This window comes from Brassica napus, chromosome C1 (genome assembly GCF_020379485.1).
Source record: "Brassica napus cultivar Da-Ae chromosome C1, Da-Ae, whole genome shotgun sequence".
In the NCBI taxonomy this organism is placed as follows: Eukaryota; Viridiplantae; Streptophyta; class Magnoliopsida; order Brassicales; family Brassicaceae; genus Brassica; species Brassica napus.
The window spans coordinates 27,544,189-27,569,893 of NC_063444.1; the positions used below are offsets into that span (position 1 = coordinate 27,544,189).

Genomic DNA, 25,705 nt, shown 5'->3' on the forward strand with positions numbered 1-25,705 from the left:
CCTTTCCTTCATGAACTTTGCCGGCTTCAAATGAGGATGGAGTATCCAGCATTGGCTCTTCTTGTGTCCATACTTCTTGCAATGATCACAATTGCCATTGAACTTTCTATCCTCATACTTGCCGTGAGCTGCTTTGTTGGCTTGTGGAGTCTCTTCATGATCAGATCGCACAGCATTTGCAAGAGACAGCTCTCCCTTGCCTCCAAACAAGCCAATGGAGCCTTGCTCCTTTTGTATCTGAGCGCACGCCTCCTCTAGATCAGGGAGCTTCTCGGACCTCAACATGTGCTGGATTAGACCAGTGTAGCTTGGATTCAGCGTGAGTAAGAGTCCAAAGACCTTGTCCTGCTCACGCCTCTCGTTTAGGAGCTCCGGATCAAGTGTACTAGGCCTTAACATCTCCAACTCAGACCACAGTGATCGGAACCTTCCCAAATGCTTGGTGAACTCCATGTCTTCTTGAGACAACCCATTGATTGCCTTTTTTACTTCAAACACACGGCTCAGATTGGAGGTGTTTCCATACACCTTCTTCAGTGTGTCCCACAGCTCCTTGGCTGTCTCACAGTAGCTATAAGCATCCAGTATAGCTGGCTCCAATGAGGCATGAAGAACTGACATCACCATCATGTCTTCTTGCTGCCACTTCTCAGCTTCACTTTCCGAGACACTCTCCTTGTCTCCTCCTTGGGTAATCAGTTTAGGAGCCTCACCGGATGTGATGTGCTTCCATAAACCCTTGCTCCCCACAGCAGTCTTCACCATCCTAGACCATACTAGGTAGTTACTTCCCTTGAAAGTCACCGCAACCTTCATCTTCATCCCGCTTTCCATCTTCAACAGCTTCACTTCAATAGCTTGTAAAAGACTTGATCTTGGACCTCAGACTCGCAACACCGGCTTCACCACGGTGTATCTTGTCTTGTATCTTCAAAGAACCTCCAAAGAACTAGAAAAGATCTCCCAAAAAGTGGCTGAAACCTTTGTGATGTCGAATCTCTCAAGAACACTTCAAACACACTCACTTGATCTCTTAAAGCTTCAAGGTTGAATCTTTAAGAGAAACACCACGGAACTCAGATTGAAATGAACCTGGCTCTGATACCATAAAAGATTGAGAAATGTAAAGTATAATCTGAGTTTAGAAGAGAATATGAGATAGATTAAGATAGAATGGGAGATTATGAGACTAATGGAGAATCATTGTGAAATGTGTAGAGAGATTTAGTGATTAGAACTGTCTAATGTTATTAATGATGAGCTCACAACTTATATAGGTCCATACACATTAGGGTTTCGAAATCATAAGGATAAGAAAGCATGTAGAGTCAAAGATGAGCTGGTGCTTTAGTTTGAATCGGCCAATGATAGTCTCCACACGTTTGAAGCATCTTCTTGATCCAAGACTAGATGCTCTTCCTTTCCAGCTCTTGCCAGCCTGTCATAGCTGTCAAGCCGCGCCTCCCTTATCCTCTCCAACGTTCGGATAAGGCTTTGGTCAAGTGTAACTTCAAGTCGGTCCATGTAAGTTACCCGGAGAGTTACTTGGCCGCTTTTACCTTTGTACGGCCAATGGTACGGCCTATCCGTCCGTACCATCCTTATCAGCTCATTCCACCTCTTAACTTCTTGTTCTCTCTTTATGTTCTCAATTCCTTTGTGTCTTTACCTAAAATGCCTCAACTCATCTCAACACTAATGCCTTCAGATCAGCATCCGTGATTCGCTGAAAAACAAATTGTTTGGTGTGATTTTAACTAGACGGAATTCATGATTTATGGTATGGGAGATTGGAACAAATTCCCAAAATTCACAATTACACTATATGTCTAAAATAACTAATAATGAAAAATATTATGAAAATATAATTTTGCCATTAATCAAATTTTTTAAAGTAGTTAGGGAACAAAAATGGCACGTGGATGATCACTTCCAGGTACGTGAATTATAACATACCTTTTATTTTCATCTTAATATTGTTTTTATTCATTACAACAAACACATGAATATCACCAAATGGAACTATGATATTACATGCAAACTCATAAAACGTGTTCATACGTTTATTTATTTATTTATTTTTTGTGTTTCATACATTTAAACCACAGAGAAAACCTTTGGGACTGGCTCATAGCCGTCACTGTTAATCTCGTTACCGTTAGCGCCGTTTAAACTCTCGGACGAGATTTCATCACAACACGTTACCAATGCCTTCAGATCAGCATCCGTGATTCTCTGAGCAGATCAACAAATTGAAACCAGTTAAGTGTGGATTTTATATTACATACTTATATCATGTGTATTGAAATGTCTAAGCTAAATATCATAACGCATATGTACACTAGAAGATACAAGATACAAAATGAAGAATACCTGTTTCTGCTTGGTTAAGTCTTTGAAACGTGAGAAAACGTCGTTCAATTTATCATCACTAATTTCAAATCCCAACTGAGAGTATAATTTAACACTCAGGTATATTAATCAATTGTTCATCAAATTAAATATTCATCTCTTATTTATAACAATGAATGATCATTGTATAAACCAATACCAAGGAAATTACAAAATCACAAGGGATACCTCTTTCAGACGATCTTTCAAAGCATGACGTCCACTGCATATTTTTTTTTATCAAATCAATTACGTACATAGCTTTCATTAAGTAAAAGCAATAAAATATCATTTAATGGAATATTACCTATGCTTGCCAAGAAAAATGTCGGGATTTTCAGTTTTTACAACCCCAACATCTTCTGGGGATAAGACCTCATATGTACTCCGATTTTTCAACATTTCATCCTGCAAAAATGTTTGAACAAATCATCATTTAAAACAGTTTATTTGCATTAATTCATTTTATTTTGTCACATTTAGATATAATTTAAAAATGGAACCTGCTGAATGCCGCTCTCATGAACGAAAGAGTTGGCTCCAACTATGGGTTTATGTGATTAAACATACAATCCAGTATATTCTTGCACCTGTTCACTAATTTAATTTATTAGGTTTCTCAACCAAACTTCTCAACAAAATAACAATATTTAATAATATTTTTAAGTTTGAAAATTTTGTGTTAAATTCCTCATTTGAAAAGTTTATTATGAATCTCTCAGTTTTTTGTGCTCAAATATTATTATTTTTATTGAGATATTCTGATAGAGCACTTTTATTGGTCATTTATGATAGGGGATCTTAGGACTTAAAGATGAAAAACAGAAATAAAGCAAGAAAGAAAGAGAGAATCGGCTGAATACAAAGATTTCTTTTAATGACGTTTTTGAACTTCTTTGTCATCTATTTTCATCTAAGTGGTTAATTTATTTTGTTTAATAAAAATATTTTTTCAGTTTTTAAGAACTTTTAAATGCTCTAACCAATAAGTTTGCTCTTAATTCATTAATAATAAACGGTCAAAAAGGTTTGTCCATGTGTTTGTATATGAAGATTACCATGTTGCTAGTAGCCATAATTTGGCGTATGTCTATTCTTGTGTAAACGCCATCCATCACGTCTGACCCTCGACGTTTCAAAGACATTACGACCTATACATACCAAGCAACAGAAATGTTTTTCAAAAAGACTGCACAACTCCTACATTTTTTTGCGAGGGGGTCTCGGTGAAACTTACCTCTTCAAGTGCTGCATTCCCACTTCTCTCACCTATTCCGTTAACCGTTACGTCAACTTTTCTTGCTCCCGCACGTATACCCTACATAGAAAATGTAAACTAATTGTTGTATTGTATTTGGAAAAATATGCGTAGTTGAGTGAAACAAAACTGAGTTAATTTTAGTACGGCGATTGCGTTAGCAGTAGCAACACCAAGGTCGTTGTGACAATGAACGCTTATGACAACATCATCGATTCCAGGAGTGTTGGCTTTGAGGTAGCTCACAAGGTCCCTAGTTTCTTGCGGCATGTTGATCCCTACCGTGTCCCCGAGGTTCACAGTTGTTGCACCTGCTTTAATCGTTTCTCCTAAAATCTTGCATAGAAACTCCTTCTCTGACCTGCTTCGTTTTAATCACGAACTGGTTTTACAAATCAAAATATGACATGATCAGGGGCGGACCCAGGGTTGGAGTGGGTGTGGCATGTGCCACATGCTAAAATATTATAAATATCTTAAGACAATATAATACACATATAATCATGTAACTCTTCTGGTTCTAACAATTGATATGTACCCCATCCGCTCTAAATTTGAACCCGCGAAGCGTTTTTTTTACTTGTTTCTACACTTTTAATCACTTTTCTGTTTCTCATTTATTTTGCTACCTATAATTATTTTTCTTTCTTTTACAATTGTTTTATTTTCTTTCCTTTCTATAATGTAACTCTTTACACAATTAAAATATAATTTCTTTAAATTTCACTTTAAAAGTTATTTTATTGATATTTTCAGTACATATATTAAAATAATTAAAAACTAAAATGAATACATGATTTGTTTTAATAAAAATATTATGATTTATTTATAATTTTATAATATTACTTAAATTGGAACATTTAAAATTAAAAAAAAATTATTTTTATATGATATATTTTCTGAAATTTATAAAAGTAAACTTTTTTTAGTGATTAATGTACTTTAAAAAATTGTTATTGATTAATTTTTTTAGATATATAAATTGTGCCACATGTTATATGATTTTCTAGATCCGCTCCTGGACATGATAGAAAATACGTAGCGGCCATTAGTCACTAGAATCAATAACAATGTCAAACAGCAGCTAAAACTCTTTTATAACATGACTGTTAATTTGAAATTCTCCTGATATGTGTTTTAGTTTCCATGTGAAAGAAAAGTTTTTTTCTCTTTTTTTGGTGCTTAGAAGATACATTTTTCTTGATAACCTGACTATTCCCTACTGACAGCCCATATTAGTCCAAAAGAAAATAATCCATATTAGTCCCATATCCTGTGAAATCTTGGTTGTCTCTCAACTCCATTATTATGGCAACTATATTATGGCAACTAGTGGCCCACCATTAGTTGAAAGAAACTTTACCTTTAAATGGAATTTTTTTACATTTTATATATGCAATATTCTTGCCAAATATAGACACACTATTATTCAATTTGTTTTATGATTTTTCGTTTAGTTAAGAAGTGAAATCATGAATAATTATTTATTTAATTTTTTCGTTTATTTTAATTTAACTTTGATTTGGTTATGTCTGAGACAAAATAAAAATGATTTTTTTTTGTTTAATGAATAATATTTTTATATTTAACACTATAATATATATATATATATATATATATATTGTTTGCTAAAATATATTGAAAAAAATGAACTTATTTATTACATTTATCTTAACAAATTAATTGGCAATCATACTACACATGCACTTAAATTCAAAAAAATCAATAAATTTTAATCATATATTTACGTTAATTAATAGATCTAAGTATAACTTTTAAATGTTTAACTAGGTAAATATTTATTTTAAAAAATTGAATTTTAATCAAAAATAATGTTTTGTATTCGTTGAGATATTTTTACAATTTAATTGATGGGGTTTTGATAATTATATTTTAAATTATAGTGTTTCTAATAATTATAGTGTTTCTAATAATTTTGCACATGATTTATATTAGTGGTTTGTAGCCAAATTTTGTCATCATCTTATTTTAGAAATCTACATTGATGGTATCTAGTCAAATTTTGTTATTGTTTTATTTTAAGAATATTTCCAAGAATTAAAATGTTGTCAAAACTATACATGTTATAATAACATAAATTACATTTGTATTTAATTATGTCATTGTTGTTCTTTCAAAATTAATGTGGTGATGCTATATAAAAAGGTTTAAAAAAAATAATTGTCAACTGTCTATGAGATATATAAAACATAGACAATCAAAATATATTAACATATTGTAACTTAAGAGAGATGGATGCAAACAAACATAAGTATTAAGGTTCTAAGATACGGACCTGCCGGCATCTTCGCAACCAAGTTGGATGTCGTTGAAGCCTAAGCTCTTAGCATACCGAACACTACTCACTGCCATCTGGATGACTTCTTCTTTAGTCTTTTTCAACTTAAATTTCATGTGAATGTCACTAGTAGATATGAATATGAGTATTGTCGGCCTCTTGGCGTACTTTACTGCTTCCCAAACCGCCTCGATGTCTCTACGGTTGCATCGTGCGAGGGCGCATATAACTGGAACGTAACCTGTTTCTTCATCCACCTAGGCGAAACAACACTGCATTGTTATCTACAGTTATTCTAAACTCTTGATTTGCGTACATATTCATTCAATTTTACCTAACGTCCCTGAAATAAAAAGGTTAACTGCATAGTTTAAACATGAAACCTTTATATTAGATTTTGAAGGGAGACATTATTAACCTCATTCCCTACGGTCTTGGCTATGGTTTTGACGGTTTCGAACTCTTCCTCTGATGACGCAGGGAAACCAATTTCCATGATGTCTACTCGGAGTTTGGAAAGCTACCGGGCAATCTCTAGCTTCTGCGGTGGCGTAAGTGCTGCACCGTATTAAGGGATATGTATCCCACATTGGACAATCAATGGGATATTAGGTAGTATATAAAGGGTTAGGGCCAATCCACTAATTGTCAATTGGTTTTAGGTTGGAAGTCCATTTAGCTTAACATGGTATCAGAGCCCAGATCCTGATAAGTTAAACCCCTAATTAATATTAACCCTACCCGACCGGATATATAGGTCATAATTGACTCGCTCGACCGAGTATAACTGTCTTAAAAAAGTTTCCGAGATTTCTAGCGGATAAGAGCCATCATCTCGAAAAGGGGTATTAAGGGATATGTATCCCACATTGGACAATCAATGGGATATTAAGTAATATATAAAGGGTTAGGGCTAATCCACTAATTGCCAATTGGTTTTGAGTTGGAAGCTCATAATAAACCCGAATCTAACACACCTGGGGATTGTTCCCCGTCACGGAGCGTCGTGTCGAATACACGCACATAGTTCTTGTCGGGGAGCTTGTTCGGTATATACTCCCGCCACCTTTCCACGATGGGTAACATGGGTTTGAAATCAGTAGCACCAGTCCCAGCCTTATTGGGCAAAGAGGAGCAACATGGGGTTAACAAGGACGGCCTTTTGTATGGACGGGTCAGACCGATAGAAGGGAAGGAAGATGCAAAGAGTACAACTGACTGGACGACCATGGTAGAAGCAGTGGAGGAGATGGAGATCATACTAAATGTGTCAGATAACAATTTTATTGATAGTAAATGGAGATTGCAAAATAAGTATATATATAGTTTCAGAAAACAAAATATAAGCGCTAGCATCGGTGTTTTTCTGGAAGTCTTTTGCTACAAAATTAATAAACAATTAAACAGTAGTAGATAAACATCAATAATCGTATGTGCAGAAGGCGGCTCCACACTATTCTTGAGAAACTATAGTAACAGCGGATATTCTTTTAATTTATCTAACTTTCTTTTACATTTAAATTTAATTAATCAAAAAATTGTTAATTTAATATAATAACTAGAGACTCACTTTTGAGAAACCAATCACTAAGAGCATCCACATTAGTGAACCCCCTTTGGGGTTCATAGGATTTTTTTAATATTTTTTAGGTAGGGTCATGAATAGTGTTGAACCTCTTAGTATTGTGCTTCTGCATTAGTGGACCTGAGAAGGGGTTCACAGAAATTAAATAATATTTTTTTTAATTTTTTTTTTTTTGAAATTATTTTGAAAACATGTATAAAATATTATGCAATAAATTTTTTAAATAAAATTTATTCATTACATTGATAATTGATAATTGATAATTGATGAACATATAAAGATTATTGATGTTGTTGTGTGATTAATTACAGAGAAGAGATTGGAAAGATGATTTTGTTCTGATTGTTTTGAGAGAATAGATCGAGATGAAGATGAGAGCAATGCATAAAATGAGAGATAGATTATATAGTGTCTTTCTCGACATCATCCGCGACAACTACATCATTAAAAAAAAAAAACAAACGAGTTTCTCCCGTGACCTGAGCACATGTTTTCTCAGTAGTACAACCCGTGAGATGACCCATCAACCTCAGACTAAACCTTGTAGAACCCGTGACCTCCACAACCAACAACCCGTGACCTGTAGAACCAACAAACCTTGTAGAACCCGTGACCTCCACAACCAACAACCCGTGACCTGTGAAACCAACAAACCTTGTAGAACCTGTGACCTCCACAACCAACAACCTTCACCTGTAAAACGAGACAGAAGAATATAAGTTAAAGTCAAGTAATCAACAAAATCATCATGTAATGAACAAAGTTATCAAGTAATGAACAAAAGAATCAACTAATGAACTAAGAAAATCCTCAACTAAGCACAAGCAGTTGTCAAATTATCACCTAGAGCATCTCAGAAACGAGTTTCTCCTTAAGAGCCACCTCACTATCAGTTAGAGTTTCATGTTTCTTAGAGAGGAGACGATCTAGAATTTTTTGTTTGGCTAGGTTGCGTTTCAAGTCTAGAATGGTTTCTAGTCGATCAAAGGCTGCTTCATTCCCCTTTTTCTTGCGTTTGGCTGCTTTGCAAGCCTTAACACCAGGAGGCCTAGCCTCATCCGAGTCAGGGACTGACTCTGCAGCTTCCTTCCGTTTCTCCTTTGCACCATCTTTTGAGACAGAGTTGGATCTCCACTTTTGATCAAACCTCAACTCCCTCCAGCCGTGTTCAAGATTGAACTTCGTCCCGTAGTCGTTGAAGAAGATGTCATGAGCAGACTTCATGACATCGTTCTCATTTTGGCCACTAGCTTGCTCCTTCAAAGCCGCTTCATAGCTTCCCACAAACTTACAAACCTGCTCATTAATCCTTCCCCACCTCTGCTTACACTGACTCCACTCTCTAGGAACAGCGCCAGTTTGCTGAGAGCTTGAATTAAAATAATCCTCTATTCTTTTCCAAAACGAACCTAACTTCTGCTGGTTACTAACTATGGGATCCTTGCTGGTGTTCAACCAGGCACTGATGAGGACAATGTCCTCTTGTGTTGTCCACTTTCTCCTCTCTACGGGTTTAGGAACACCTGAGGACCCTACATCTATGGTTTGAGTGGTTTGAGTGTTTTGAGTGGTTTGAGTGTTTTGAGTGTTTTGAGTGTTTTGAGTGGTTTGAGTGCACTGGGAAGATAATAGGTTCACAAACCCGACAGAATTAAGAGAAAAGTGATCCATTGTGGTTTCAGGTTTTTGGGTGTTTTCACAAGAGCGTGGTGAGTTAGAGTGATTTGTAAAAGTTGGTTTGTGTTTACAGTGGTTGTTTTCAGTATCTATAAAAAGGATTTACTTCCTTTGTGTCTCTAACTACCAAACATTCATTAGCCTTAATTACAGATGAAGTAGTTCACAAAATGTATTCATTACACATCAAATCAATATTTTTAATGACCATTCATCACAGCAACCAACCAACACCCATTTAAATTAACCTAGGTGAGTTCATAGTTATAATCTAGTACAGATACTACTCTACATATTAAATGAACCTAGATGAGTTCCTAGTTAAGTTTCAGTTCAACTACAGCAACCAACACACCTATCAGTACACGGAAAGAACTACTTCGGTTTAGTTTCTGTGTTTACCTGTTTGGATTTCACTTGAAACACACCCTCTCCAGAGCAGCCATCTGCACTGTGAGGTTATACACGTCACCAGTGAGCTTATCAAGCAGCAAACTCAGACTTTTAACTTGTGCCTGCACAAGAAAAAAAGAAACGTTGTAAATGACTTTTTAAAAACCTAAATTAAAAAAAAAAATCAACTCTTAGACAAAGTGACAAACCTCGACACTCTCAACCAGCATTGGCACCGACTTGATCACCTCATCAGCCTCCTCCACACGCTTACGCAGCATTTCGATCTCCTCCTGCACACCACAAACCCAAGGCTGACGATAATGTAACCCATCAGCCTTGGTTAAACAATAAACACATCAGACAACACATTCCAAATATTGAAGTAAAGCACAGGTTTGTATCTAATAATTCAACTGGGTAACAGGGTTTGTATCTAACCTCGTAGTTTACACAGCTAAAGAAGCGTTTCCCTGGCTGAGTGTCGAACTCATCCTTCACTCGAACCTCGTGTATCATTCTCCCACCACAAGCGCATCTTTTGGGCATCCCATGTTCCGAATCGGAAACGTATCTCAGGAGGTTTATGTGCTCCAGTTTCCTCTTACAATCTGTTCTCTCTTCTGCGGGATCCATCTAAAGCACAAAACAAGAATTGATTAGCACAAAAAAACTGTAAAATACGATCATACCAACTGTCTATCCAACCCAGTTTAATATATCAAACCACAAATCGAAACCCCCAAATTTTTTTTTAACCCTAATTCGAAAACCCCTATTCGATTTTCAATCCGCAAATCTCGGACCATTAATCGATAAATAGAACCCGTAGACGAGGTTATACAACCCTAGATCCAAACACATCTCGATTTCGAGCCCTAACCCGAGATCATAAAATCTTTTGACAATTCACAATGGCGATATCGACAACAGAAGGCTAATATCTAAACGTCAATCGACTCGGAACTCACCTCTGGTCGTGGAGGAGACAATCCGGCGCCGAATCGATCGAGAAAAGGGGAGAAAATGGGTGAGAGCTCGGCGTCGCAAATGAAATCGCCACACAGAGCAAACCCTAGCTTTCTCGCAAAAATGAGAGAAATGATTCTCTCTCCGCGTTCAAGCGCGTGACCTCTACTCCCCTTCACCAATCAGAATGCGACACCTGTGCTGAACCTGTATCGGACGGGATCACAGGTAAGAGGCGGTTCGCCAAATTAAATCTAATTTCTCATTTATTTTTATCCAAAAGGCCTTAAAACCTGAGCCCATGAACCTGTTTAAAACCCTCAATGGGGTTGCTCTAAATAATGCTCTAGAGACAATTTCATCGGTTCATTAAATAATAACACACTTTAATAAACCACAAGATGAACTTGCAGTATCTATACATGTTCTTAAAGTTTTCATTTTCAGTACAAGGTCTCTCCTTTTTTTTATTTTCTACTAGTAGTTGGTCTGCCCTAAGGACGGATGAGTTTACACTAAACTGAAGGTATCATAATGAATTTGGATTTTTATGATTCAATTAAAAACCAAAGAACTCAATATTAATAAATACATTTAGAGATACGGTGAACGTCTAAGGTTCAGAAAAAGACAAAGAGGAGACTGTAAAAAGAATGTTCTCGTAAGTTGAGCCATGGATAATGAATGAGAGATTCAGAAGAAGACGAAGTAGAGATTGCATGGAGATTGTTTTCAAAGGTCAAGCAATGGGAGTCTCGATTACAACGATGTTTTATGTTTTTGACGCCTCCATCTTTCATGGTGGTCTTGAGCTGTCTCAACAGCCATTTAATTTCTTTGGCTTCTTTTGGGTTTGGATCATTGGACCTTATTTATATTAGTTTTATTACGAGCTTCATCTTACTTTACAGTATTTATGTTAGCATAAAAACAACGTGTAGTTACAATATTTATATTAGGCATAAAAACATCATGTAGTTTTTAGGTTAAAGAGACAGAAAAACAACTTTAGATGTTAAGTTTCAATAGTGGACAGGTGTTGTAACCTCCCCCCCGTTAGGTGGCAGAAGAGAAGAAAAAAGTCTCTTTTATATATATACATTTGAATTACTTGAACATTAATTTTTAAGATGTTTGGTGTCCTCTCTCCATATTTTGACATTCAGCCGTCACCATCTATATATTTCGTTTACTTTTTTCGGTATGCTTTGCTTTTCATCCTCACCAAAAAAATACTCATCTCTAAGTGCTTGTTCTTCCTCGGATTGTCTGGTATTTGTTATAGATTGAGTTTATAAGATTTATGTTGTGTGATTGTTTCTCACCGCGTTACAGGTTGTACCAGTCAATATTGGAAGCTCATTTTGTTACTTAGATTTTTGTTGATGTTACGAAGTACATCTCCTTGGGTTGGATAGGAGTTTAGTAATTTTTTATGTTGCATTATTTTTGTTAGTTTACAGTCCATAATCCCTTTTCGGTTTGGTTTTCAAAATCTGGTTTTTGATCATCTGACTTCTATGTTTTCTTTGGTAATTTGAGGATGGCTCCACGGTTTACTGATTTCGTTTCGTCTACCCTTCCATATATTCTATCATCTCGTTGCAGTTTTCATCACTGTTTGAGTCTCAAGTGTCTTTCTATTTTGCCAAATTTGCGACTCGAGTTTTAGATAGTGTTTTCTTCTGTGTATGCTTTGTAGATTTATAATGTATTTTCTGGTCTCAAGCTTGAGCTTTTATTTTTTGGTGATTAACTTTTGTTCTCCCTCTTTCAGGTTGTATGTCTTCTTCGCCTGTTTTTTTTTAGTATAAGTGTGCAAACTAAGTTTCTTGGAATTTTGGTGTTTTCTATCTAGAGTTTTGTGGTTATCCGTTGGTATGGGCGCTTTTTTGTGCTTGTCTAGTTTGTGAGGTGCTTCTTACCTCTTAACTGGTGGTTGTGCTTATCGTGTGTTAAGTATTTGTTTTTTTTTTTCGTGGTGATTTTTGCATTCTGTTTGAATATTCTTGCTCTAACACGCTTTCTAAGTTCTTTGTGTTGGTCCTTGATCACGTTTTTTTTTTGTATTCGAGCGATGCTTTATCTCTGAGTTTAGCTTTCTACTCTTTTCCCGACATCTCTTTGTTATGACCAAAATATTCTATGATAAAATGATCTAAGTTAGTTTTTGTTCTTGATCTCGTTTCAGCTCTAAACCTTTACTTAGTTAGTTAGTCTTTGGCATTTTGTTTTTCTTTATGATTATATAGATTTTATGTTTCGATTATGAGTTGTGCTCTAGTTTATTTTTCTTAGTTTGGTCAATATTAAAATAAATATATAAATTGTAAATAAAAAAATATAAAATAGTAAAAATTAATAAAATAATAAAACTTTAGGTTATTTTTAGTTGTGAATAAATTTAAAAATAAAATATATTTATATTATTTTATTTATTTTTTTGTTCCTTTATATTTTGTAATCAATAAAATAGATAATCAAATTTTAATAATGGTTAGTATGAAAAAAAAAAGATAGTGCACAATTAGAAATATTAAATCAAATTGTAGTAATATAAAAGAAAAATGATCTAAAATACAAAAAAAAATGAAAAATTGGGACACATGTCAACAAAACTCTCCTCCACATGTCATAAGAAGAGAGAAAAATCTTTTATATATATATATAGATATTATCATTAGTTTATTTAATATTACTTTTATTTAATATTAAGTGTCATTGTAGAGAAAATTTAATCATTGCAAAAAAAGTATTGTTTAATGCGTAATTTATTAACTTTATTCTGTAGTTTATTTTTTTATTGGTTGAAACACGAGTAGATGTATGTGTAATAATATTTTTATATTGAAAACATGCAAAATTAAATGATTTCTTAATCTATGTACAAAAGTCTCAAATGATACTTTTAATGAAACATATAAAGCGAGAAACTTATGAGAACCTTGCACTGAATGTCGATTGTTTTTTTTTTAACTTATTGAATGTTGTTTGTTTAACAGTAAGAATTCACCCGCTTGTGGTTACATCTTTATTCAGTAGTGAATTTAAAGTTAATATATATATATATATATATATTGTAGAATCCATTGTTTTTCAATAATTGATTGTGAATTTTATATTAATATTTAGTGAAGAATTATGATAGTTTCTTACAATGATTCAAATTAAAAATTAAAAATAGTGGATATGAGTCTAGTTTCTTGTATAAACTATATTAATCAAAAATTTAACATTTTACGCTAAGAATTTAAAATCATTTTTCTTATTAATAATAAAATCAACGAGCACTATTATTAAAAAATTATAGCTATCGTAATTTTTAAATAAAAAATCATCATTGCAAAATCATTTTGTTTAAACCAAACAATTTTCGATTTTACCCAAATTACCAAACTACACAGTACGATCAAATCTTAAGATGTTATATTGGGTACAAAAGACAAATCTAAATTTGACCCAAAAGTGCAAATCTTAAGATCATACAAAATATTATAAAAGTTTTAAAAACTGATAGATTTGTAGATCAGTTTTTATTAAGTTTAATTATTATGTAGAATTCAAATGACACTATTTTGGAAGTATAAATATATTATGCAGATTTAAGAAATAAGATTCATATCACTAGTGAATCAGTTTGAAATAATGATTTTTTTAAAATTGATATGTTATAAATCTAGAAGAATTGATTTCAGTTTATACAACCAATAATGTTCTCTATGAGATTCATACAACTAGTATAACAGTTAAAAATTAGTGTGATTGCTGATTTTTTTTTTGTCAACTATTGATGATTATTTATGCTGATAGACTAAAATATTCATAAGTTATTAAATAATAAATCCAATAACTTTTACACAGCATATATTTATGAAAATAAAAAATTAATTTATTATAGTCAAATTGAATACTTAATATAATTAATTATAATATTATATTCTTTAGATGAAAAATTATAATTTATTGAAGAAATTTTCTCTTTTATAAAGATTATATACTATATTTTATAAAATTTTGTTTGATTTAAATATATATATATATAAAATATGAACATATGGAAAAGATATTAGTGGTTAAGAAAAATATCGAAAATATATTAATGGTTAAGGAAAATCTATACATATATTAGTGGTTAAGTAAAATATAGTGGTAAATTTTTCGTAAAAAGTTTTTTATAAATATGTTATGATACTGGTTAGGGAATATAAATTAGAAAATATAAAATGTATTCATATATTTGAATTATAATATCTGAATTTTAGTTTCGAATTTATTATTTCTGTATTAATGGTAAATAATACTTTAAAGAAAAGAAATATTTTTTAGCTACAGTCGTCAAAAGAAACCAATTATTGAGAGGTTTGAAACATACAAAATAGTACAAAAATTACAACTTTTTTATTGTTATAAAACACAAATAACCACTATCACTTACTAACTGCAAACATATCGTATGCAGTGGTAAAGTAAAATCAACCAAATTTTAGCTTTTAAGACTAATTTAATCAAAAATTATTCAGCTCAGGAATTATTAAAAATCTCAAAACCAGAGTAACTAATTTTATTCTAAAGCCATATCAATTATTTCATAATTTGTAAAGTCAAATTATAGTTAACCATGAAAGCCTTTAAAGATTAGATGAATCAAAGGCAGTTCAGATTTTAAATCAATATGTACAACTACAGGCACAATAATACAAGGGTCTCAGACTATAGTCATAGTATCGTGATTCACGTGGTATGCACCTCCAGGTTGGTGGCATTAACACATATGCTAATCTCTGTGAAGGAGCTCATAATCTTTGGTATTTTTTTCTCTCTTATCTATGTTCATTGCCCAAGGATCCTGTGGGATTAAGTATAAATACTTAGAGGGTGGATCGTGAAGTAGTAGAGTAAATTGGTCATATGCATCAAGTTTAATCTCGAAACGATAGCACATAATGCGCGGATTTGTTCCCTTTGCGCTCTAACGAGGACTAACACAAAAAAAAAAAAATCAATTTAACTCGCATATTTGAATTTCATAACCAAATTAAACAAAACTTTATTCATCTTCTAAGTAGCAGGTTTTGTTATTTAGCTGTTTTACAGATTTTATATTTATCTGTTTTAGCTAGAAAAATATTCCAATAATTTTGTAATAAATTATTCAACTATTTTTAGTTTTGTCAAATTATAAGAAAAATCAGATTGGATCTCAATGGCAATCTTTCGTAAAATCTCTCATCATTAAATCAACTGTAATAATTGAAGAGCAAAAGAAAGTTAAGAAAATTTCTTGTTTGAAAAAAAATATTTTACTTTCACTCACACATATTTATTCAATTGCTTTTTAAAAATGTATAATTTAAATATATAATTAAAGCTAATATATATTTTTTAAACTACATGATCTGTTAATTATGCTATACAATTTTAAAAGTATAGAAAGGAAACAAAATAAAAAGCACGTGGAAATATGCACCTCTAATTTGGTAGGTTGATTCACGCACAATATTTCAACTTCATACTGTTTTTATTCATTAAAAACAACCCATTCATATCAAATGGAACCTTGATATTACAAGTGGTACACAAACACAACATTTTCACAGATTTTATACCACAGAGGAAATCTGTGAGATTGGTACATAGCCGTTAGTCTCTTCACCGGTAGCGCCGTTTAGTGACGTGACCTCATCACGACACGTTACTAACGCCTTCAGATCATCATCCGTGATTCTCCTGAACAGATTAACAAATTGAAACCGTATAAGTGTGCGTATTAAAAAAGAAGTGTGCGTATTTTAAATTCTTATATCAAATGTCTAATTTAAATCGATATCGTTACACATGTGCATGAGAAGATACAAAACTGCAAAGGGGAAAAAAAAAACCTTTTTCTGCTTGGTTAAGTCCCTAAACCTTGAGAAGATGTCGTTCAACTTCTCATCATCGAGCTCATATCCCAACTGAAAATAGAGAATAAACACATATTTGGATACTTAATGTCGGATATTTATCTGTAAAAAAGTGTAATCTTGTAAATATATAAATGATCGTTGTATAACTAACGCTTAAGAAAATCACAAGAAATACCTCTTTCAGACGATCTTTCACAGCATGACGTCCGCTGCATATTTCCTTTGATGTTCATATTGATAAATAAATATTAGCACAAAAAAAACGATGCGTACCTAAGAAGTATAATAGAATCATTACCTAAGCTTTCCAAGAACAATGCTGGAACTTTGAGATTTTACAACCCCAACATCTTCTGGCGATAAGATCTCATATGTACTCCGATTTTTCAAGATTCCATCCTGCAAAACGTTTGAAAAATCATCATTAAAAGAAATCATTCAAATTTTTATATTCTGATGTCACATTTAGATAAATTAATATATGAAACCTGGTGAATGCCGCTCTCATGAACAAAACAGTTGGTTCCAACTATGGGCTTATGTGGTTGAATATACAAGCCGGTATATTCTTGAACCTACTCAACAGTTTACATCTATTAGTTAGTCAGATATTTATTAAGGCCCAAAAAATTAATATAGCATGTGCATTCTTGAACCTCTGTCGAATCCCAGTAATCTTGAACCATTGAAAGAAATCCAGGAATACTTCCTAACGCATTAACATATTTAAAAGGCTTCCTTATCTTCTCAACCGGTGGAAAAAGATGAACCTTACACCTCATGTGGTCAGAGCAACCACCCGGTTCAAATACCGCATATGCAGACCATGCAGACCTGAAACGATGCAAGGCTTCTTCATTTATCAGTACTCTATCCAACTTCCTACAGATGACTCCTTCTTCTCTTTTATTACACCACGTATAGAGTGGCCCTTGATATGCCATATCCGTAAGTTGGCAGTGTAATACCACTTCCTGAAACTCTCTCATTCCACTCGGGATCCTCCCCGTAGTTTCAAAATTTGAACTCTCTGAACCTTCTAATATCTCATTAAAATCACCCATAATCATCCAAGCTTTACTTTTAAACCTGGGAGAGTTATGTTGATGAGCAAGATCTTCCCATAACACTCTTCTTTCTTCCATCTGATTACTCGCATATATACATGTGTAGTAAAAACCCTCCTCCCCTTGCAACTCCACTAGACAAGTAACTAGCTGATCCGTCTTATAAACTGGAATGATTCTTACATCATCTCTCCAAATAAGCCAGATTCTTCCTCCATGACTATCTTCATAATTAGTAATAGAAGACCATCCCTTGAATACAGAACTCAATATCTTCTCTGCTTTCCTTTCCTTCACTCTAGTTTCCAAGATACACCCAAATTTGATCTCTTTATTACTTAGCCAATCACCAACAACGGAATGTTTCAAAGATTTATTAAAGTCGCGCACATTCCAGAAAAAGCTCGCCATTTTAGAGATTGCGTCTAGAAGACCTTTTCCCCTTTGGATGAACCTCCAGAGCTTTAGTCTTCTGGACTCTCTTCCCCCCGTTTGACATCACTGTTTTATCTTTCTCTTTGGATCTTAATATTCCATCTTCTAATAGATCACTCTCCAATAACTCAGTATTCTCTATTTCCTCATTTACTTGTTCTTCTCCCTCATGCCCCTGCAGTTGTAGAATTTCACCTTCCTCTGCTTCATCAAGACTTAACACAGAGTACTTCGAAGCTGAAATATGAACTCCACCTAGTTCTCGTTGCGGAGTTGATTGAACCCTTCCAATATTATCCGGAGACACCAGTGCCCAAATATTGCCTTTATCCTCTTCACTTGTTGTATCTTCTTTCACTTCTTTATTTTCTGATGTCTCAATACTTCCCCTTCTCAATGTCCCTCCTTCTCGAACCTGTGACTTATCATCCTTTATACCTGCTTTCTCAACAATCCCTACTGTTTCTCCAATATTTATGTTACCCTCTCTTACTTCACATTCCTCTTGTTGTTTTCTTCTCTTCTTCACTACACAAACCTTCTCTGTGTGTCCCCATTTCTCACAGTTGTTACATCTAGACGGTAACCACGGATAATAGAACTCTGCAGTAAATTCCTTCCCCTCCAAAGTAAAGTCTATGTCCTTAGGCAAGCTCTTTGATACATCAACATTAACAAAAACCTTTGCTTCTTCAAAATTTGAACATGCAATGGTCTGTGGATGAAGACGCACCGGAAATCCCACTGCACTAGTCATGAAACTTAATGCCTCCCATGAAAACATATATAATGGAACCTTTCTCATATGAACCCACATCGGTATAGCTTCTTCCTCTTGTTTTTCTTCCTCAGTTTTTGGAGTCCATTTCTTCACCACCATTGGAACTCCAGCTATATTCCACATACCTCTTTTTATAACCTTCTCCCGAGCTTTCTGACTTGTTATCTTGAATCTCATCGTAGTAACATTGACATCATACACCTCAATCTTAGCCTTAGCATCTCCATAACTTCATATCTTGTTCACCACCATATGAACCTTGGCTATATGAGGCGCAATATCCAAAAATTTCCCAACAACAAAATATTCCCATAAAGGAGTCGAATCAGAAAGAATATCTTCCGGAATCACCACCTTGTGCTTACCGTTTGTCGAGGTTATCTCAACATCGTATTTCTTCAAACTTCTCTTATCCTGCGCCACTTGAACCCAGCTTGGATTCCCTTTCTTCAGATCTACCTCCATCGCCACTTTCACTTCTTAAGAACCTTCCCCAAACCCTTCCCTCACTTCTTGCTCCTTCCGATCACTCTCCGGATGTTCAGATGAGTCCGGCGAAGCAGCCGAATCCATCGGAAACCTTGATTTTGAAATCGCACTCAGAATCGCCAAAATATCGCCTCAGTCAAAACGCAGTGTTTTTCATTATTGGTATTCGACACTTAAATATCCATCTATTACTAGAGTAATTACATAAAATGCCATTGGTCTTACCTATTGTACATGTTAATTAAACTCTATATCTACCTTTATAATTAGTGTTACATTACATATGACGTGATAAATATTTATCCACCTCTTCCAATAATAACTTTACATGTTAATACATATTAATACACCAAAACAGGTTTTACACGAGCCTTGATCAAAATGAATTTCAATATATATTAATAGTTGCCGGACATAAAGAACCTTCAACGTAGTCAGAATGTTTTAAATCTATGAAGAACAAATATAATGGTTCGTTCTTAAAGTAATCAATATTCATAATTCATCAACCAAACTAATTATGATATCTATAATTAAGTGTTTCATTAGCTAATTATGATATGTATACAAATAAACTTATTCGTGTATAATATTTTATTAATTTTTAGAATTATTAATTGAAGAAAATGTTTTTAAGATTTAATTTTTAAAAGAATTTTTATTTTATTTGAAAGAAAAGTATTTATTTATTTCTATCAGATTATTTGGTGTTTGTGTGTTTCAGAAACATGAATGTAAATACGTTTTTTTATTTAATTAGATTAAGTAACATTAAACTACTTGGTTTTCTATGGCATGCGCATGAAATATTTTTTCTTAGAATAATTTTATGTAAAATAAAATATGAATTATGCTTTACTGGTTTACAATATTTTAATTTATTTTTCTCAATTAGTTAAACAATATTTTAATTTATTTTTTATTTAGTTAAAATTAAGTTTAAAATAAAAAATTGTTTAATAAGTATTTTTATTTAATTATTTTTATATTTGAGTTCATGTATATTTAGTTTTACATTTTTGTTGATTACAATATATTAACCGATTAAATGATTTATTATATTTGTTTTTATAAAATAATTGTTAATCATAACATTTTATAGCATTTAAATCCAATTAAGTTCAATAACTTAAAAACTTAGGTTAGTCATATATTTATGCCAATTAATAGATATAACATATTTTATAGCATTTAAATCCAAAGAAATTCAATAACTTGAAAATTCAATTTGTCAAATATTTCTGTCAATTAATAGATCCAAGTATAAATTTCAAATATTTAATGAAATAACTATTCATAAAATTTGAATTTTTAATCAATTTTTTTTGTTTTATTAAGATATATTTACAATTAATTTGATTGGATGTAAATAATTTAGGAGAATTATTTTTGTCTTTTTATAATAAACTTGATGCATTTATGAAAATAATTATCATTTAAAGGTAAATTATAAAGTGGTATCAAATTTAAGGTAAAGTTAAAAAATTTCCCATTTGAATAAGTTTCAGCGATCTAAATAGTTTCTCCTTAGTTTTGTCCGTTTAAACATTTACAAAGAGCAAAAATATAATGGTGGAAAAACTTGCACCAATTGGAAATTCTTTTTATTGATTTATATCACCGGTTTTATTTTTAATTTTTTTTTAAATTAAATTATTTATTGTTGGCAAAATAAACTGAAAGAAGAAAACAAATTGATGGCTGTCAATTTTAACATTGTCTTTTGTCATCCGGCAAATCAACTTTATTTCTTGGCCATGATTATAAAATTAGTTAATATATTGAAATGTAAGACACTTATACTATTTGAAATTGTTTCAAAATAAATAAATAAACTATTAGAAGTTTTTTTCTAATAGAATCAGTAGCATACTGTTCACTAATTTATTAACTTTGATATTTATAGATACCAAAGTTAAAGTTATAGAATGTGATCCTATTTTTAGCAAGTGCGCCTCGAACCAAATTGATCCTATATTGACTTCCATGCAAAACTTCATCATCTGACTTTTACAAGCAACTATGTTTTTATTTACTATCTCAGATAATGACCGCTTAACCTATCATAAGATCAAAAGTCTTCTTTCCTACCGACACATCTCAACATTATATTGACTTCCGTGCAAAACTTTTATAATCTGACCTTTTTTTTTAATTCAAAAAATTCTGCGTTTAAGCCCCTTGTCAAAAAAAAAAAAATATTCTGCTTTTAACTCCACAATCTCCTTAGATAAGGGACAAAAGTTGGAGCTCTTAAGACTAGAACCTGACACCTCTACCCTTAAAAAAAAGTTTTTACAAGCAGCTTCTTTTTAACGCAATGATAACTACAAGTCTACAAGCAGCTATTTGTTTATCGTAATACCTAACACAATCAAAATTTGTCTTTTCGTTTCCCACAAAAACCAGATCTAGTTCTTATATATATTTTCTAGTTGCAATATTGTTCTCTCATTAAGCCCTTTGTCAAAAATAAATAAATTTTGTTCTCTAATTTTGAAAACTATATGAAACACGCTAGACGCATCTCAATAATATAATGGACCCTAAAGTGAGACAAATTTGTGATCTTCTTCTTAAACAATTTTTTTTAAAAAAAATATCCTAATCTTTTTTTTGAGCAACATGAAATTAAACAGAGTTTTGGTTTGGGTTTACAACAGGCTGTGCTACCAGACATGCCTTGGCAAGCCCATCAGCCGGCCCGTTATTGGCCCTAGAAATATAAGTAAAACGACAATTGATAAAGGGGGAGGAAGAGGAGAAAGCGAGCTCGTCGATATCTGATAGAATCCCGTAGAGTTCCGTCGAGAGGTGATAGCTTGTGCAAGCACTTGAGAGTCTGTTCGAATACAGATAATGGAGTAGTGATTGGTGGCTGTTTGGAGTAAGGCCTCTCTGATCGCCAGAGCTTCGCCCATGCATGGCGATGAGACTGCGCTTTGCTTGATCGACCCGCGAAATATCTCTGTTGCTGATCCATTTGTGAAGATCCAAGCTAGTCCTGCTTCTTTAGAGGTGTGACTCCAGGACGCGTCAGTGTTACAGAAGATTTCAGAGGGATCAAGGACCATCGGATCGTGTTGCTGGCCAGTAGTCAATGATTTGGGGATTTTCAGGCTCGGGGGTTGCGCAATCTCCCATTCCTTGAGGGCCTGGATCGCTTTTAGAGCCTGGATCGCTTTTAGAGCTGTTTCTTCTGGCGATTGGGATCTATTTTCGAAGATCCTTTGGTTCCTGGAGGTCCAGATTGCCCAACATATCCACGGCAAAGCATTGCCCGTGAATCCATAAGGTGGGAGGGGAGTTAGGTTCCAAGATCTCTCAAGCTTTTCGAAGAACGTTGTAGCATCAGTTGTATCGATGGATTGATTCCACGGTCCATACCTCCAGACCTCATTTGCGTATTGGCAGTGAAAGAGGATGTGATCCACACTCTCTGGTTCCCCACAATTTGTACAGGTGATGTTTTGGAGCATCCCTCTTTTACGCAAATTTTCCCCAGACGGTAGCGCGTTGGAGCCTATCTTCCAGAGGAAGAATTTTAGCTTCGGGGGGAGATGTCGAGACCAGATAAGTTTTTTCCATTTGCCTTCATTATTATCTCCCGAGTCCTTTCAGTCGATTGATTGGGTGATAGGAAGGTGGAGTAGTAACCTGACTTAACACTGTAAGATCCTGATTGTTGCAGGGGCCAGATGTATGCATCATGCTTACCAAGGACACTAGGTCGCAGCTTCAGTACGTGTTCCTTTAGTTCAGGCATGAGCTTCTCCACAAGGTCGGTATTCTACTCTCTTGTTTCTCGTGTCAATAGGTCTGAGACCATGAGGTCTCTGTCTAGGAGGAAGACGGGGCCAATAGGTTTGAGCTTCGTCTCTGGTTGAATCCAAGAATCTGTCCAAACAGATGTTGATTCACCATTTCCTACTGCCTTGCCTAGGTGATTTAGAAGAAGGTCTCTGCCCCGCAGGATTCCTCTCCAACCATGCGAGATCGAGGAGGTCGGTTGCGTCTTTAGAAAGGATGTCTTATGGCAGTATTTGCCGAGAAGAACCTTTGCTAAGAGACAGTCTGGATTGGTAAGTAATCTCCACCCTATTTTTGCTAGGAGCGCGTGGTTAAAGGCATGTATATCTCGAAACCCCAATCCTCCTAGGTCTTTTGGTTGTGTCAATTTCTCCCATGAGACCCAACAGATTTTCCTCACACCGTCTTTAGAGTCCCACCAGAATCTTGTCAGTACTGACTGGATTCGTTTACAGAGACTGACAGGGAGCTCAAAGCAAGTCATAGAGAAGGACGGGATTGCAGAGAGTACTGATTGGATCATCACTGCCTTGCCTGGAGTAGACAGGAAATGTGTAGACCAGTTTAGGGCGCATTGTTTCATTCTATCAACTATGGACGAGAAGATGTCTTCTTTCTTCCTACCGAAATGTTCAGGTAAGCCTAGATATTTACCCACTCCACTATCCTTCTCTATGCCTAGAAGTTCTTTCACTCTGTTTCGCGTTTCAACAGGGGTTTTACTCGAGAATGAGATGGAGGATTTCAGTGTGTTAATTTGTTGACAAGACTAGAGCAGGCGTGGCTGTCCGTCTTAGTGAAAAACATAGTATCATCAGCATATAGCAGGTGATTTATCTTTGGGCTATTTCTTGAAACTCTTATTCCCGGTAAAGTCCCATCTTCTTGAGCTTTGATACAGAGTCTTGAGAGCACCTCACCACAGATGATGGAGATGTATGGTGACATAGGGTATCCCTGCCTGATCCCGCGTTGGGGGATCACACGCCCCACAGCTTCGTCGTTGAGGAGGAACGAGTAATAGACCGTTGTTACACACTCCATGATCCACGCTACGAAGGTATTGCTGAATCCCATTCTTGTAAGGACTGCATTGATAAAGGACCATTCCAGTCTGTCGTACGCTTTACTGATATCAGTCTTAACGGCCATTGAACAATGTTTAATAGCTCCAGATGTTTTCAGGTACTGCAGGACCTCATGCGTGATCAAGACGTTGTCGGATATGATGCGTCCAGGTACGAATGCAGACTGATTCTCAGAGATCACTTCTTGTAGGATAGGTTTAAGTCTGATGGAGAGTAACTTTGAAATGACTTTGTAATAGACATTGCATAGGGCAATAGGTCTATAATCAGACACCGCCTTAGGACTTTTAATTTTCGGAATTAGCCTGATGTGAGTTGAATTGATTGAGTGTGGCAGAGTTCCTTCCACGAAAAAAGACTGAATCTCCCTTGTTATTGCAGAGCCAACCACCTCCCAATTCGATTGGAAGAAACTAGCAGAGAATCCATCGGGGCCTGGAGCTTTGTCAGGATGAATAGCAAAGAGTGCATCTCTGATCTCAGCAGGTGAGGGAATTTTTGTTAATTCCTCATTTGTGGCTTGAGTAATGCAAGGTGTGATAGCCTTATTTACTAATTCCACTGCAGAAGTTCCGGACGATGTGAAGATGTTGGAGAAGTAAGCTCCAATAGTCTCTGCAATCTGATCATCCTCAAACACTGGTAAGCCTTCTGCGTTCTCAATCACAGAGATCCTATTTCTAGCTCTTCTGCCTTTTGTAGATGCGTGAAAGAACGTCGTATTTTTATCTCCCAGGGTGAGCCAGAGTAGCCTGCTTCGTTGCCTCCAGAATTCCTCCTCTGCTTTATAAGCCTTAAGTAGTTTCAGGTTTATTGAGCAATCAAATCATCATTTGCAAGACTGGCAGACATGGTAGCATCCAAGGCTTCTTTTGTTTCGCCTATGAGCTTCCTGCTGTTGGTATGGAACTTTTTACTCCAAGCTGAGATGGCATGACGACACCTACTAATCCTTATTGTCACTGGTGAGTTTTGTGTTTCGTTCCAGACTTTCTTGACAAGTTGAGTGATCTCTTCGTTATCTCGCAGACGTCGATCATATCTGAAGATTCTAGATGATCTCTTCTTCCTGGAGTCAAAGGTGGATATTAACGGTCTATGATCCGACGAACTGGAGATAATGGGATCGTCCATTTGGGAACATGTCTGACCACGTACTGTTTGCCATCGCCCGATCCAGGCAGCAATGGACGAGGTGGGAGTTCCTTTTCCCTCTCCAAGAAAGAAAGTTTCCGGTGTGTTTGAGATCAAACAGGTCGCAGGCAGATAGGAAAGAGCGAAAGTTACTAAAGGAGCTTTCAGGTCTCTCCACCCCCCCCCCCCGACTTCTCTGAATTGTCGGTGATTTCGTTGAAATCACCAGTGAGGAACCAAGGAGAGTCTTTGTTTGTAGCCAGGTCACTTATAGCTGTCCAGACTGCCAGCCGCTTTGAAATATCTGGTTCACCATAAACAAAGGTACCATGAAACTCTTTCCCTTTAAAAGAGATGAGTGTATCAATGAAGTTTTGGTTGGCTGAGAGGATGGATAAACTGACGTCTTTCTTACATAACAGG

The 25,705-nt window shown here is 34.7% G+C and overlaps 2 protein-coding genes and 1 pseudogene across 2 annotated transcripts; all 3 read right to left on the bottom strand.

The window, feature by feature from the left end:
* Positions 1-1,853: 1,853 nt before the first annotated feature.
* On the bottom strand, positions 1,854-7,517 carry LOC106379715 (annotated as a pseudogene).
* Positions 7,518-8,067: 550 nt separating this feature from the next.
* LOC125579909 (glutathione S-transferase T3-like) lies at positions 8,068-9,204 on the bottom strand. Its single transcript, XM_048743817.1, has 2 exons — positions 8,395-9,204; positions 8,068-8,226 (listed from the first exon to the last, which is right to left on the bottom strand). The coding sequence occupies exons 1-2, from the start codon at positions 9,202-9,204 to the stop codon at positions 8,068-8,070; spliced, it is 969 nt and encodes a 322-aa protein (XP_048599774.1).
* Positions 9,205-21,919: 12,715 nt separating this feature from the next.
* On the bottom strand, positions 21,920-22,729 carry LOC125579910. The gene has a single exon (XM_048743818.1). It carries the CDS (start codon positions 22,727-22,729, stop codon positions 21,920-21,922), a length of 810 nt encoding a protein of 269 aa, XP_048599775.1.
* Between the last annotated feature and the right edge of the window lie 2,976 nt (positions 22,730-25,705).

Coding starts and splice junctions, on each gene's coding strand:
- LOC125579909 (XM_048743817.1), bottom strand. CDS start 9,204: ATGGATCACTTTTCTCTTAATTCTGTCGGGTTTGTGAACCTATTATCT. Junction 8,227..8,394: donor TGGCTCTTAAGGAGAAACTC/GTTTCTGAGATG, acceptor CTCGTTTTACAG/GTGAAGGTTGTTGGTTGTGG.
- LOC125579910 (XM_048743818.1), bottom strand. CDS start 22,729: ATGCTCCAAAACATCACCTGTACAAATTGTGGGGAACCAGAGAGTGTG.